The following is a 17,059-nucleotide window of genomic DNA, read 5'->3' as shown; positions in this document are numbered from 1 at the left end:
GATATAATAAATACTTACAAGTAAGTATTAACCACCAAAGTCTGGGAATCGGTGAAGTAGCATTGCGCAAGCGTGAAGACTTAAAGACTGAAACTAGACTTAATTAATCTTCTCCAATCGAAAAGAGCGTTCTTACCAGTTGTGTAGTGATAAAAAAATATGTGCCGGAGCGCTGAACTTACACCCCCCCCCCTCCCCAATTTTTTTCGTGTATTTTTTTAAAAAATAGCCAATATTGATATTTCAAAATATTTTAATGTTTTTGTGAGAATAAAATACACTTATTTCAGTAATGTATTACAGAATTTTCTTAATATAATATGTGTATTTATATTATCCTGTTTCATGATAAATTTAATAAATCGCAAATAAAATTTAATAAATTAATCTAATTTATTTGACAGATGTTATTTATATTTTACCGAAGTTCGCGATCTTATATCAACCGAGGTTGCACTCCCCTGTATATGGTCGATACAATCGGGCAAAATTCAAAAGAAATGGCAATCGGCTGCAAAAGTGTCTGCATGTCACAGAAGAGAGACTCTGTGTTGTATGTTTATGACTTTGTACAAACAACATATAGAATTGGACTGCCTATTGTTACTTTGACTCTTTTGTGTTACACAAAATTTTTTTTTCAGTTTTGATTTTGATGTGAAATTTCCGGTACGTTTTAAAAATTTGGAGATTTATAAAATGTTCAGGAGCGCGTTACTGCCTTCAAAAAAGTGCTGGAGCGCCACTACACCACTAGTTCTTACATTAAATATATTACGCTATCGATAAAGGTAATATACAATGGATTTCGGCGCGCTACGTTCATTTTCATGCACCTTATGTTTCGGCGAGCTACGTTCGAACTCAACGGAGTCTGGTGATTTTTCATTAGAAATAAATTAGCTCAATTGGCAAACTATAACTAAAAGTAATCAATATGAACAGCTTATTTTCACTGCTTTGCGTCATGGGATTTTCACCATTGGTGAACTCTAACGTAGATATTGTTGGAAAACTTCCCATTGAAGTGGCTTCGATCATATTCAGGTGAATATTTTTTTTAATCACCATTTTTATTTATTATGTATTAATTTATCTAATATTTTTTCGTTTTTTACAGAATGCTGGATGGCCGTTCTTTGTATACTGCTTCTTTGATCAGCGATAAATGGAGCAAGAGCGACAAGAAATTGAGGATCAAGCTGAGACAATACGCCAGAATTGCCAGAATGGACAAGATCAATCAAATGAGGCAGAGCTCTACTAAATCTATTGCCAAAACTGTAAATAAACCTGACTTTGCAGGCAATTGTTTTAAATTACCTGGAAATTGTACTGTAGAAAGACCCAACAAAAGACAGAGATTTTTGTAAATTATTTAAAACAAATTATATATTTATTTTAATTTTATTGTTTTTATTTGCAATCATAATTTTAGATTATTTAGATTATTTTTGAATTTGATTGAAACAGTTTGCAATTGTTGCTCGGTATATCACGGCATCACAACGTTGTTATTTTTGCCAAAAAACAAGAATTTGTAGCTTGTGCGTTATCGTAGTGTAAAACCATAAAATTCTTAGCCCGCACTTCTGGTGTTTTTCTTCCGATTGTTTCACGCAACCTGCTTAAGATTATACTTCTCATTGATCGTACGACTTGTTGGTAAGAATTCGTATTGATATATCCCGTTATAATCAACGAAAACATTAATTAGAACCTTGATCTTCGATCGTACTTGACGTGATTTTTTTTGGGGCGCTTCTATTGAAATGATTTGTTATATTTAATGCAAATTTTAAGTTCCAAAACGCGTTATTTTCAAGCTTGATGACTTGACTTGGCTGTGAAACACAAACTACGCGTCTAGTATAGCTGATAATTGACATGCTTATAGAGACAGTACAAGCAATGACGAATTTTATGTATTAATGAACTTCGTGCGGTTATTAAATGTATGTATATAAGCAATTTAATTATTTTGTATAATGTTGGATTCAGTGTAGTAAAACAAGTGTATAAATTTGTAAACAACTATTTTATTATTTTTAATGATTTTATTCCTAAATATATTTACAAGACATTTAGTGGACGATGAAAAAAGTAAACACGTTTTTACAGTCTGTATAGTGATGGATAAATAACATACCTGCGATATCCGAGCGGATCAAGATTAGTCTAATAATTATTTTGTAGCTGCACGCGTAACACAATCGTTTCAATCGTTGGCTTTTATAATTTGACTAATCCTAATCGGCTCGGGGATTAAGTTCGAATGTTTTATTTATCGCTCACTAACAATATTCACAGCGACTGCTTAAAAACATTTTCAAGTATTTATATATACGCGCGTGCAGTGAAATTTAAGACTAGCTATGTAAATAAAATATGTTAATTATTTACAAATAATAAACGAACACAATCGAACGTAAACAAAATCACATAGATCAAACGATACATTGGTAAAATTATACAATCGTGCGATAATCGACCGAAGCTCGGCTCTTCGTCGTACAAATTATATTATGTACGTATTAAGATTTAGAATAACTTATTGTACACATTTTTAAATATTTTTTTTCATATACATATATATCGTATAATATATATCGTATACGTAGCGATTTGATTCTTATCGTTAGGTTAAATTAATTTTTATCGTTAGTTATTATCTACTCGTAAGAAATCACAACATAAGTAATCGTCCGGTAGCGCACCATGTTTATGCATTTGATTAATATAATATTCATGTTATGTGAGTAATTGTTATCTGTTTTGAGTGACGGTGAGCTATGGCAAGTTGAAGTCATCGTAGTAGTGATCGGCGCTACCAGCGTGAAGCAACGATTATGTCTGGTACTGCAGCATCGGCGCAGCGAGGTTGGCATGATGAGAGCTGTTCATGCGCAGCGCTGATAGGCTCTTGTTGTACCATTCGTCTTCGGGGCTCATTCCTGGAAACAAGGAGTACAAATCTATTAATTTACGTGGTAATTGTGTCAGCGGAACGCTGTAAAATGTGTCTTCTTTCCCTAATGTCCCTAGATCAGAGCCTTCCAAGCCTTCCAAATTATTAAAAATTTTGCGGTTACAATTTAATACATAAAAATTATAAATATAATACGTATACATTGAGAAAAATATAATAAGTGTACTTGAAATATTTATTGTTAAATTTTAAAAGAACAAATAAAAAATAAGAAGCATAGTAAAAGAAAAACAAAAATAACAATTAAATAATGATATGATGTATGTATTATTTATTTTCTTAATTTTATTTGATTGAAGTTGCATCAATTTATTATAATAATATTTTTTAATTTCTTTGCAATTATTTCAAGTTGATTTTGGTAAATCATTAAAGGTTTTAAATGCAATTTATTTTAAAGAATTTGTGTCAAACTTCACAGAAAATCTTAAGAGATGTGTAAATCATCAGCAGATCTAAATTCATAATTATGTAGCTGTTTTCTAAATTTAAATTGAGTATGTATAATTGATTTTTTCTAGCATTTTTTGGTTATCATTATTAGTTTACATTTTGGTGGAATAGTTTTTTGATTGATGCTTTATTCATTAAATTATTCCGTATTTATAGTTAAAACGTTATGAATGTGTGTTTATAAATGATTAGCATGTGGGGAATAATTGTAGAAAAATATGGAGAATATATATTATATGTAGGTTAATAAAAGTATTACATGTTTTAATTTTAACTCATTTAAAAATACGCAAAGACTTGCAACACTAGGAGCAAAAACTGTTTATAAAAAATAATAGTATTTTAAAATATTTTTTAAATAATATTTATAAATAATATTATTAATTATTTCTACAAAATCCAGTAACAATTCAATCACCAACTTATGTGATTAAATTTACCAATATTTTTCAATCATGACAAGTGTAAAAAATAACAAAAAGTAATATGATTGAAACCACATTCAGAGTTACTACATTAAATATAGATTGACCTTCGAATTTAAAACCTTATTGTTTAAAACAGTGTCTGTCAAACTGTGTACCGAAACGAACAATACATGATTTAATTATAATTAAATGAATTATTTAATCTATTTTTAGTGAAAAGAAAATATTTTAAACATAGATAATTTTTTGTCGAGACCTCAGAAAAATTAGAAAGAGAGTTTGAGCATCTGAATAAAAAGTCGACCTCATCAAATATCTATAGTTTCAATATCGTCAAGTATAAATAATTTTTTTTAGAAGACTCTCAGAGCTATTTAAAAAAATAATAGATGCTGTTGCGATCACATATCACACGCTTCTCAGAGCCAGATAAGAACTGCTTCTTAGAAAATTTCAGTGAGTCATATTTTTATTATAACTATTTATTTATTATAAATACATTGTGAAATGACAGGCGTTAGTCTAATGCGTTACAACGAGGTAAACACAATCATCACCTATACGCTAGTAGTGAAAGACAATACTGAAATCAGTCTCTTTTATTTATTATAAACTATTATTACAGCTTATAATATATATGTATAAGTAACTATGCACGAACTAGTTAGATTTTATTTTAATTATTTATCCCAATATTAATCCATAAGATTAGGAAAATCTAGGAATATATAATCTATAATAAATGATCGGAATTATAATTATAAAACAATAACAAATTTTGATCTCTGACATGAAATAAATTGAAAAATACTAGGAATTAATTTATGTTATACTTTTTTTAGGCATATGATGTTCAGTCAATAGATTTAAGCTTTTTTGGGTGCTTCATTGCAAATCCAGGATTCTAAGGTACTGTATCTATTTTATATGTACAATGAGGTGAGTGGTTCTATTCCCAAAAAAATTGTTTTTTTTTTATATTAAATACCTTTACTATGATATGTGTATGTATATGTTTTTTAAAGAGTTAACCCAACGTTAGACGTGAAGAAGATTAGGGGGCGGGTGTGGGAGAGGAACATTTCACGGAATGGTATTTCCACCTCTCGGCTCTGTGACCGCTTCTCAAGATGCAATCTGGCTGCAGGAAATGGGATATTTGCCAAGACGCCAGCACACGTCGCCGTGGCAAATCTAGTGGAAATTTCTTATTGCGCCCCTGGGGCGGGGCTCTCGGGGGACGGAGCCCGCAGCCCGAACGGAAAATCTTCACAACTCCTTTCCGACGATTATAAGATATGACATAACACTCCATAGTGTCATTTTCGGTGTAAATTTTCTAGGAAAAGAGGTGGTTTCATATTATTTTATATATAATCTTTGATTCATGACGCAGACTTATCAATAAATCAGAGTGTGCTTTCCTCTAATTTAGACAAAATTATCGTTTTTCATGATTTTTTGTTGAAAATCTAAAAATTTCTCTTTGCACGTCTAAGTGAGCTGCAACATTTTAACAATAAAAAGTCGTGGAATACAGTTTTTTTTACTTTTATCATTAAGGAGATATGACCTGACTACATCAATATATTATAATAGTTTTTTGCCACAAATATATGATAATTCGGTATGCATGTAAAGTTACACGATTATTCCAGATTAAAAATGTATTGCTTTCAAAATTAAAAATATGCACTTTAAAGGAACGGCCAACCGTGGAGCTAAATAGTTGCGAGATATGACCGTATTTGGTGCTCCTATTGCTTCGCATTTCGCTGTGATGTTACGCAGTTATAATTTGACAGCGTCTTCACTGTTCCGTGTAACACTTTTTGCGATATTTTGTTATCATTTTATTATGCGTGACACGATTTTATTGCTTTTGACGTGAGCTTTTTACTTCTGAGAAGTGGTAATTGTTTTTGCGCTCTCCTTTTGACCAAAATTCAATTTGAATATATTTGATCAATATTTAAAATAAAAATATAAAATCGCGCCATCACATTTTAATATGAATGCTCGGTAAAGATATTTATTATATGTTTATTATATATTTATATATAAGTTATGGTGAAACACTTTAATGAAGATTTCTAATAATCTCTCTAAATAATTTTTAAATACTGTAAAAATATATAAATTACACATATTTGGTTTGGTGTAAAAACCCGATAGCTTAATCGCACTTCTTGTACTTGACCTACATTTAGAACATCTTCCACTGCTCGTGCAGTGTGTGTCGCTAAAGATATTGTTCATTTACTTAATAAGTTAAAAACACGTGAATACTATTCAATAGTAGTATTAAAATTTCCGTTCTATGCCTCGATAAATAAACAGCGGTATAGTGGTATGTTTTTTCACGTACGATTTGTTAACTGTGATTTCGTTATTGTGATTTCGTTACTTCTTTTCCCAGACACGATAGAAATTGAAGAACACTAAGGTCCATATTTAAGGACTTATATTGGTAACATATCATATTTATCAAGTTATCTAATGCTATATAAATAGTACTTGCATTGGAAGTGTACCTTATGGGACCACATTACTGTACTATACAGGAATTAATAAAATTGTATTCGTAAAAATCTTTATAAGAAATGCTATTTATAAAAATAGGAAATTTCACCCCTGTCAGCCCCAAAATAAAATTCTCACAAATCGCGCCGAGCGTATCGACCCGCACCACATTCTCATCAGGAAATGCCTTTACTACTTTCACCCCAAAAATCGACAATTTTCTCTCTCTCGCCAGGATGCTAAGGCACCCACGCATCGGAGCGAAAATCGCGCACGCACGTTATACACGAGAAAACCTTTCCCCGCCCCACATCTCGCGTCGCCGCCCACTCAGATTGAGCTTAAGAATGAAACGAGGAGAGGAAATTCGGTCGTCTCGGAGGCATTGCCCGTGAAATAGGCAATCTCCGTCCGAGGACCCTCGCCGCTCCTTAAACTTATCTTTGATCTCGGACCGAGGCCATAATAATTTAAATTACCTTCCGGGCCACGCCCCCACCACAATTTAAAAAAATGTTTTATAATAATAATAATAATAATAATAATTTACCCATGGCGTCTTGTCGCATTCCCGCTACAGCACTCATATTGGCAGCGCTATGACTCATGGAAAACGGCTGTGACATGCCCGGATACGTGCTGGCACCCATCTGTAATAATAATAATAATAATTAGGATTTAAAAAAGTGTTGTATTGCACGTGTTCTTTATACTATAACTAATAGTGACTTTCTGTACGCACTTATCTTGGATATCTGAGTTTTATATTTGTATGGAATATTTTTAGACTGTAGTAAACTGAATTGCTTATGTTCGAGTAATTTATTTTATATTATTATATTGTATGGTTCATATCCGGTTTACGAAGAACTATTAATTCAGTTTTATTTCAAGAAGAGATGTGTTCATAATGATTAAAAAAATTTTTAAAGTCGTTGCTAGGAGTGGAGTCATTTCTGAAGGACTGAATAATATTTTTTACTTCATCGATTGTTACAGGGGAAACTTTTTAATGTAAGTTGATTAAAAGCAATTGTGAAGTGGTTTTAAATTTATAAAAATAATTATTATAGCTTTACTTTAACTTTAAAGATATATCCAATTAAGTAAAACATATATATTTATATACTAGATTCGGTGTATGTATATATGTATATATGCTAAAATGTTTTTTAGTTCATTATATGTGGTCGTTTTCTAATTAATGCAAAATTCATAGATCAAATTTTTGTTGTATCAAAATGGCGGCGATTAAAAAAAAAACGCTTGTAAATCCGTTAAATTTAAAAATGTAAATAGGTAAAAAACGATTTTCAACAGATTTTTATTAAAAAAAAATTGTTTTTTATTTTGTTTAAAAATATTTTAAATAGTGGATATGAATATTTGTGGTTAAGTGCGTTAGCCAGTCTAATAAAAAATAAAGAAAATTATAAATTGGAATTAAAATAATTTTAAAAATATCATTGTCATTTATGTGGGATATAACGGTTTTTGAAAAATCTTAGCTAGGTTGATAAGTCAACCAGATCCATCACCTTTTTTTAAAAAGCAATTTATTTAGAATAATATAAAAATGTGAATCCGTTATAAAAGCATATAGAAAAAAGTAGTAGTAGTAGTATAACAAAAAAAAATTATTCACGATGGTTGAAAACAATACATTGTATTATTGTAATACACAAAAAATAAATAATTAAAATAAAACATAAAAAAAAAACATGAAATATTAGAATTATATGATACGAACCGGACCAGCTCCTCGTAGCTGACATTAAACAGATTAATGTGTAATATGTAGGATATAACGGTTTTAAGGACACAGTAGCTGCTTTAGTTTAAATTATATATACAAGAAAATTGTTTTAAAAATAGCCTTTGTATTTATCTTAAATAAGCTTGTTACTAGCCTAATTCGCAACCTAGTTTTATAATGACGGTTAATAAAACTAATTGACTAATAAAAAATAGAAAGAGTAAAAATTTAAAAATAAGTTTAGCATTATATATTCATTTGAGACGTGACTATTTTTGAACACGCGATAATGAAAGTGTTAAATTTCGATAAAGTATACAGTGACTTGACAAAGTATGCACTTACTATGAGTTTTAGTTGAAGCATAGAATGCTACACTTTTTGCATACTTTCACTATATAATGTATGCTTTAACTAGCGAGTCAATAAACGTAAAATAGCATTGGTCAGAACAGTGAGCACCCCATAAATAACTATCAGAAACAAATCTATTTTAAATGAGTATATAAATTGGCAACAAGATTTATCTTACATTTTGAAATACGTTTGAAATACCTATGAAATATATGAATTATTAAATTTTGTATACTTCGAAAAATACCGAACAGGGAGAACATACAATAACTAGTTATATTGTTCATAAATTATTTTGTGCGTACAGTAACTGACGTGATTTGACAGTGCATACATTGACTAGGTAATTTATGCAATTTCAAAATTCATACTTTGCCATGAAACTTATTCTAAAAATAGACCTTGAATAATGAAGTTCATTAACCAGTCTGATCCAACACCTTGCTTGAAAATGGTGGCTAATACAATAATATAACTCAAAGGAGATAATTTTTTTTATTTAATTATTTGGATTCTTTTTTTAAGACGTAGTTTTAATCATATATATATTAACTTGTTTAAATATCTTAACTAAGTTGGATAGCCAGCCTGATCCACCATATTGTTTCAAAATGTCGGCTATTAAAAAATAAGAAAATTTTTAGAGAAAAAATTAAAATGGTAAAAATGTTCAATAATTGATACTAAAATAAAAAAAAATACTTCTTTAACACATCAATTAACAAAATTTTATTTAATAAATTAAATTTCATTGTTATATATAACTATTTTTTTTACATATTGATTCAATACATATAAACCATCTTAGGTTTTATGGCGAAAAATTGATCTACAAATGTATTGAATTTTCTAGAGTTAAAATGTTTACTAATAAAATAATATTGATCAAAATATGGAGGATGTTAGTCTGGCATTATCGTGGTGGAAAATAGTGCTCTTTTTGTCGTTTTTATAGGTTAATATAATTAAATTGTACTACATATTTAATATCCCACTACACACAGCATAACTTTTAGAAATTAAATCACGTTTAAAGGGGTGCTGTTCTAGCGGTTAACATAATTATATTTAATCTATTTTTAATTGCGACTTAAAATTTGTCTGAAGATCCGCTTAACTGCTGAATTGTGCAGCATCCAAACGCCATCACAAGGCAATGGAAAATTAAAGTTTTTATTAAATACAAATCAATGTAAGTAATTTATAATATTATCTAGTTACAATACTGCTTCAAATATTAAGGTGAATTGTGAATAAAACGCGACACAATTTTTTAGAAATAATAATCTAATAAAAAAGCTTTTTTTTAGTTTAATTTAATCTTGTTACAGGAGTTGCACATAAATACAATTTTTTCAGATGATAATATATTACAACGTTTGTTACTGTATTACAGCTCTCTCTTATGCTTCATTAGCGTCGATAAATTTGTACATAGCCAGCTAATACACAAACACGGTCCATGTTTAATTTGAACAGAAAAAACCTAATCATTCGGTAACATTATCAAATCTTGTTGACCGATTGGACCGCGCGCCGATATTTGATTAACCGGTCACTAATTACCACTAATGTTCCCTTTGAGTGGTAATATTTTAATTCGAAAATTAGCCTCGGACTACTCGTTAGCGCTGCGGTCAATTACTGCCACAAACTAAACCAATTAAAGGGCGCAATAGCTATCAAAAAAATAAACTATATAACCAATTCGCCGATTGCGAATTATCGCGCTTTAATATCAATGCAAGCGCATTGCAATTAATCGCTATTGTTTATTGCTATAGGAAGCGTTCGATAAATTAGTGAATAATTTAAATATGATGTCATGATGTTATGAAAATTTAAACAATGAAAAAATATATTAATTTATTAATTCCAATGCATACAAAAAAATGTAGAAGTTTAAGATACACATTCTTGAAATTTAATTCTCAGCATTAGAGTTACGTGAAATCAAGTTAAAAGTAAAACAAGATATGATAATTCATCAGTCTATAAATAGGTTAGAAAAGTGAATATATTATATAACTAGCTGTCAGTTTATACGCAGTAAGTGTACATCATGTATTTTTTAGAAGTCAAGGAGCAATGAGTGAATTTAAGTAGTTCAAGGATAAAACATAAATTAAAGTTAGTAAACCATCCACGATTTTTAAATATTTTTTGCTGTATCACAAAATGCTGATTTCATCGATTTTAATTTAACTGAGTGATGTTAAGACTGAAAGCACGATATACGCTTTTATATAAATATAATCATCCAGTCTTGTAAAAATTATATTGGGATCAAATATTTTAGAAACTCTTAATTATCATAGTCAAACTTCTTGTTTCCAACGTTTTGTTATTCCAAAACAAGATTTTATTGGTGTCTGTAAGATCCTCTTTGATATACTTTTTTATGTTTTTTAAATACATAATACCATGTTTATAAATCAACTCTATAAAATATGAGAACAGCCAGACAGATATTGCTGCAAACTCTCAAAAACATAAACAAGGGACGTTTACAAGATAATGATTATTATCTATGATTCGAATCCCGCAGCAGACTTTCTAAAAGTACGCTTTTATTAAAATTCATCAATTGATTGTTAGCTACAATAGTAGTTTATAAATAATAATTCTACAATATATGTCATATTCCCAGACTTTGATTCCAGTTTGGTGTCTTAAAGCTTATTTGTATGTATCAATTGTGTACTGATTAATTTACCCCGTTGTAACGCATTGGACTCAGATTAAAATTTAAATAAATATGTAATCACTGTGGACAATATTTAAGCCCAAATAATTATTTCCGGTTAAAAATTTATATGGCATTGTGATGCTTTTATTTAATAAAGATAAAAGGCGTAAAATGTAAAGCTATTTTCTATCATTTAACGATTGCCACTCTGTAAAAATATATTTAAAAAAATGCGTACATAAGAGGACATGGTTTGACTATGCAGCCTAATTAGTAGAGATAAACCTTTTCACCATTTGTCAAAACATATAAAAGTAGCGTTAAAACACAAGTTTTTCAAGCGTTTCATTGGCAGAGAGAGAGAGTCACCTAAAACTACGTATTTTTATTTTAACGAGCGTTCCCACTGCGACGGCGCCGACACGATTTTATTGCTTTTGACGTGAATTTTTGACTTCTGAGAAGTGACAATTGTTTTTACGCTCTTATATTGACCAAAATTTGGTTTGAATATATTTTGGTCAGTACCCTTATATTAGAAGTCCATAGTAATATCAGTAGGAGAGCTATCATATTTTTAAAACATAGTGTAATATCGAAATGCAGACAAACTGTGGAGCAATATGTGAGATGTGATGTCTGTCTGTACTTATTTTTCCGCTTATTTTCCCTTGAGAGATGAGTTGGCTTAGTTGGTTTAGTTGGACTTAACCTAATAAAATTATAGTTTTAGAACTTTCATTAAGTTAGATTTCAGTTTGAACAGAATATTGACGTTTCGCAACTGTCAAATCGAGTTTCATTGACATTTTAGAGCAGTATATTAGCTCTTGCTCTTTTGTTAAAGTAGGGTCTAACGGTGTTTAGTGCAATTATTTTGGAATTTTTAAATATTATCCACTCGAATACGCATACATATTTATTTGCTACACTTTGTTTCATAATAAATTCGAAGGACGTTTTACGGCCTTTTGAATTAGTCTTATGAAACTAATTTCGACGCAACGATGATGGATGGTCACGACGATATGTTTTAAAAGTTAGTTTAATTTTCTACTTTCTATAAGCATATGTTGTATGTGTGTATACATAAGTATACGATAAAAAATGGTATCATTTAAAATCAATTTCAATAAATTTACATTGGGGGAGTATGTTGCGGATATACACGAATGTAGCTGTATTTAATTTATTTTAAATATAATAATAATATTAAACACATACCTGAGGATAGCGATTTATAGGCGCCGGATGCGGATAAGGTTGATAACCCCTGTATCCCTGGATATTTCTCATCATTCCGTTGCAAGAAGGTAGTACCGACGGCGCCAGCGCTTTCTGCAACTGCTTCTCCTGCTTGCGATACTTCGCTCTGCGATTTTGAAACCAGACCTGCAATAAGAGGACGAAAATAAAAATAATGGCACAAATCGAATTAGGCGCGCAATTTAAAATGGAGGATTTTCGATTTGGAGCGCGAGGAGTGGCTAAGTGGGCGCGGAGGGCATCGCATAAAAAGAGTATCAAGGGTTCAAGACAAACGTGAGGGTGGAGACGAGGGATGTGAAAGTAAATACGAGCCTTTATGTATAGATGTATATGTACACGGATGGGGCGGGGGAGACGAGCAAAAATGCCTCAGGACAAAGTTGCGCAAACGTACGGAAAGCGGCCATTTTCCTTTTTGCGTGCGTAGGCGAAAAACATGTATATTCCCTCTCTATGGGGTTTATGTGTATGTGTGGCGTTGCATACATAATAATATATTTATTTAATTAAATACATTTTCATATTTATGGTGTTAGCGACTAGTAGCAGACTTGTCGTTTTCCTTTCCATTAGCTACTGAGAGATCCTTTGATAATTAATATATTTTTAATAATGTTTTTTTTTATCTACTAATACCTTAGTCTTTGTATTATTTTTTAAATTAAAACCAATTCAATTTATTAGCTCTAATTAAAGAGCATCTTTGTTATGTATCTTATTTTGCACCTTAAAGAAAATTTATGTAACTGAAAATTGACAGAGATATAAATTATTATAAAACAAGTGAAAGTGTTTTATGTTTATTTATAATACATATTTAAATCTCAAAAAGTGTTTTAAATATTCTATTTATTCATATAAATATAATTTGTATGATTTGTATGTATTATATATATTTATATATTATTTATAAATAAATATAAATATAATTTATATAAATATAGTTTGATAATATTGAATTTTATAAAAAATTTCGGATGAAAATAATAATGTTTTATTTTTTATAGTATGTGTGTATATATATATATATATATATATATATATATATATATATAAGATAAACGTAGATAATTATATTATATTAACATATATATTTAACAAAAATATATGTTATAGGCATTTATGAAAAAATGTCACAATAAATTATTTCATGCAGTTATTTATAAGATTTTTTTGGAAGTGTTCCCTTTCTTTTTTATATTGAACTGGGCTATGCTTTTTTTTTGGTTAATTTCGAGCCCTAATCAAATTTATTATGCAAATTTGACAGTTTGAGATTAAAAACTGGCTAAAAACAATTAACTACACCAAGTAAAATTTACAGTCGTATTAAAAATGTATCATTAATATGTTTAATCTGGGCTATTTTTAAATGTGTCACTAATTATCAGTATTTTATAAATTGTGAAATTAAATGTTGTAAAAAAATAGCTTTCACAATCTTAATTTTACATAAATTTGCGTATAGTCTTTAGATTGTTTAGTTGCATATTATAATATTATGTACTTTAGTTTAGTTGTAATAATTATAAAATCAATATAAAAATAAAAAAAAAAAATTTTTGGTTTTTTTTTTTTGCTTATTCATTTGAAAGCCGTGGATTAATAAACTTATGAGTTAATAATTCAACTGAGATACTAATATAATTTTAAAAACTGAGCAAATACTCGTATAATTGCTGTATCTTATAAGAAACATACTGTTTAAAATCTAGATAATCAATTGACACGCATCATAATAATAGTGTTGTATTTTATAAAATCAGACAATATGTATTATAAATTGTTTTGTCCGGAACATACCGCAAGAATTCGATAAAATTCTGTATATATTATAAATAGAAGTATTTTATATTATTTTATTATCTATTATAAAATATTTTTAACTTCATTTTGATCATATTTTTAAATCAAGATTTTTAAATGGCGTTTTATATTTTTATATACGGTTTTTACAATTAATTTTAAACATTTTTAAAGGATATGATATTTTTAATAGACTAAAAATAACAATATTTATAAGAGCTATTTTTAGTATAAGTTTCATGACGATCTGATAAAAACTACGGCAGTTATTGTATTATTAAAAACTTACATAAATGCGCAAAAAATGTAAAAAAAATCTAATTTGATTTAAATCAATATTTTAAAACAGTTTCTTAACTTTAATTATAGATATAATTAATATGAAGTAGATATGATTTGAAATAAATTAGTAGCAGCCATTTTGAAACAATATGGCAAATCAGGATATTTACAAACTTTTTTTATATATGAATGGTAAATGGTATTTTAAAATATGTTTTTTAGATAAATGTATTTTTCTGTGAAAATTTATTGGAGAGCTCTAAAAAATTTAATTTTCATGTCAAAATATTTTTTAAAACAAATTAATTAAAAAAACTGACAAATTAAAATCTGACTGATTTATTAATACGAGTTATAATAATATTGTTGTATTGTATAAAACAGACACTACGATATTATATAATTAATCAGTTAGAATTTATCGTAGTAGTGATAGTTAATTTTTATACTTTTATAATATATGAGAAAAAGATTTTTAAAATAATGTTTTTTTAGGTAAAGTTGTTTTAATTTTAAATATTTTACTTTAAGACGACAGACATAAAAATAATACGTTACAACGGATCTAGTCAATCAATATCTATAAATAAGTAGACACTAGACTGTAATCAAAGCTTGGAGATTCGCAACATCTGTTTTATACATATATTTGTAGAACACATTTTTTTAATTGTGTTTAGAAAACACAATTAAAAAAAATATTATTTTGAAATATGTCATTCGTTTCGTTATACGGTCTACAATTGGATATATCTATAATGAGAGTTGTCCGCATTTAAATTAAACGAACGATTACAAAAAATAAATATAACATATTTCTAAATTACAGCGTAAATCTCTTACGAAGGAATAGACCTTAACGATCGGTCAAGCTACAAACCCTCAATTAACATTTTTTTTCATACTTTATATAATGTACGATTTTTATTTTATATAGTTATAGATATATTATAGAGGTAGTTATTTTTATTTTTTGAGAATCTTCGGGCCGCAGACACTGTGGATAGCCGGGGGCGCGTGCCGCAAGAGGGGCAGATGCCATAGGAGGGTCGTCCCGAGAGCGGAGGGGCGGAAGATGTCGCGGAGGGAGAAGCAAAAATGGGATGAGCGCTAACTTCGTTACGGATCCATTTGATGGGATTGCAACCCTCGCGGGTCGGGCTCCACCCTCAAAAGCCCCCTGCTTTTTAGATGCGCCCCCGATAGTAATTATCGCTATTTTTGCCGTTGTTTACGGACGCTCGGATCGAAATCTTTGCCATGGACCGTTTTGTTTTTGTTTATGGACTATTTTAAATGTGAATCAAATTCTTTGACCTATATGCGCGCTGGATTCGAATCGAATTACGCATTCAATTTCGCTCGATATCCGCTCGTCGAGAGACGGATAATTAATTTACTTGTTTGCATTTGATGCTCGATATGTTTCGAGCGCTGTAAAAGAAAATACCAGAAAAATATGTATGGATTTTTTAAATTGCTTAGAAAATTTTTACAGGATTGTCTGTAGATATTTTTCAATTTATCAAAGCAGGCAATAAAAAAAATTGACAAAATAATGAATACAAAAATCATAACAATATTTTTTGTGCATTATCTAAAGCTAAAATAAATAATCCATTAGAAGTGTCAAATCAAGATCAAAGCATATATAATTAAGCATTGGAAAAATATGTGATTCTAAATTAATCATAGCAAATATAAGAGATTTTGAGATCTATTGTAAAAATACTATAATGCAATATATACATAAGTACAAATATATATTTTTCATTTTTTTCTTTGTTGTCTAAGATGAAATAAGTAATCCTTTTGGAGCAAGTCTTATGTTTATTAATTGTCATTTTCTTTTGTAACATTCCAGGTGTTACTTCAATAAGTTACAAACATGTAAACACAATCAACAACTAATAAGTAGTGAAACAGCAATGACATTTAATTATTAACTTACAATCTATGTATGACCCAGCTCAATTTAATTTTAAATATTTATCCATAAAAATAAGGAAAAACTAATATGTAATGATCGATGAAAATTATAATTATTTAATAATCATTAATTCCTAGCTCCCAGAAACATTAGAGTCCATGTGAGATTCAAACCCATGTCTTTTAGAAAATAACAACTACCTAGTAAATAAAGAGATACCAGACTGTAAACTAGTTAATATTTTAATAATTTTTAACTATTATTACAACCTACAATCAATAGATTTCACTATGTAAAATCTGGCTCTATTTTATTTTCAATAATTTACCAAGATCCATGTTATTAGGAAAATCTAGGTAAACCTAATTTGTAATGATCCATCAGAATTATAAATATATAATAACCGATAATTTCAATCTCTTAGAAACGAAAAAATGCACTTAGACCCACATGGGATTCAATCCCAGGTCTTACAGGTATTAGTCACTCACATTTTTCACTGGTCTAACTTGTAGCATATTGAAAATAAAATGTGTAAAAAAATATATAAAAATTTTGTGCTGCTTTTACAATATTTTCA

At 29.1% G+C, this 17,059-nt stretch overlaps 1 protein-coding gene across 2 annotated transcripts in view; it reads right to left on the bottom strand.

The window, feature by feature from the left end:
* Positions 1–2,019: 2,019 nt before the first annotated feature.
* The window catches only part of LOC148225905 (homeobox protein unc-42), a 42,917-nt gene continuing 27,877 nt past the window's right edge, over positions 2,020–17,059 (bottom strand). Inside the window, exons 4-6 of one of the 2 annotated variants that reach the window (XM_088203590.1) lie at positions 12,417–12,584; positions 6,944–7,043; positions 2,020–2,975 (exon numbers count right to left, since the gene is read on the bottom strand). In XM_088203590.1, the coding sequence (XP_088059716.1) occupies positions 2,848–2,975; positions 6,944–7,043; positions 12,417–12,584 (396 nt within the window). In that variant the 3' untranslated portion in view covers positions 2,020–2,847. The remainder of the gene's footprint in view (positions 2,976–6,943; positions 7,044–12,416; positions 12,585–17,059) is intronic. The other variant, XM_088203591.1, reaches the window with a different exon arrangement.

This window comes from Plectrocnemia conspersa, unplaced genomic scaffold (genome assembly GCF_051122295.1).
Source record: "Plectrocnemia conspersa isolate PC_06_02 unplaced genomic scaffold, ASM5112229v1 ptg000014l, whole genome shotgun sequence".
NCBI classification, from domain to species: Eukaryota; Metazoa; Arthropoda; class Insecta; order Trichoptera; family Polycentropodidae; genus Plectrocnemia; species Plectrocnemia conspersa.
Note: the sequence above shows the minus strand (reverse complement) of the source record. Positions and strands in the feature narration are given on the sequence as shown.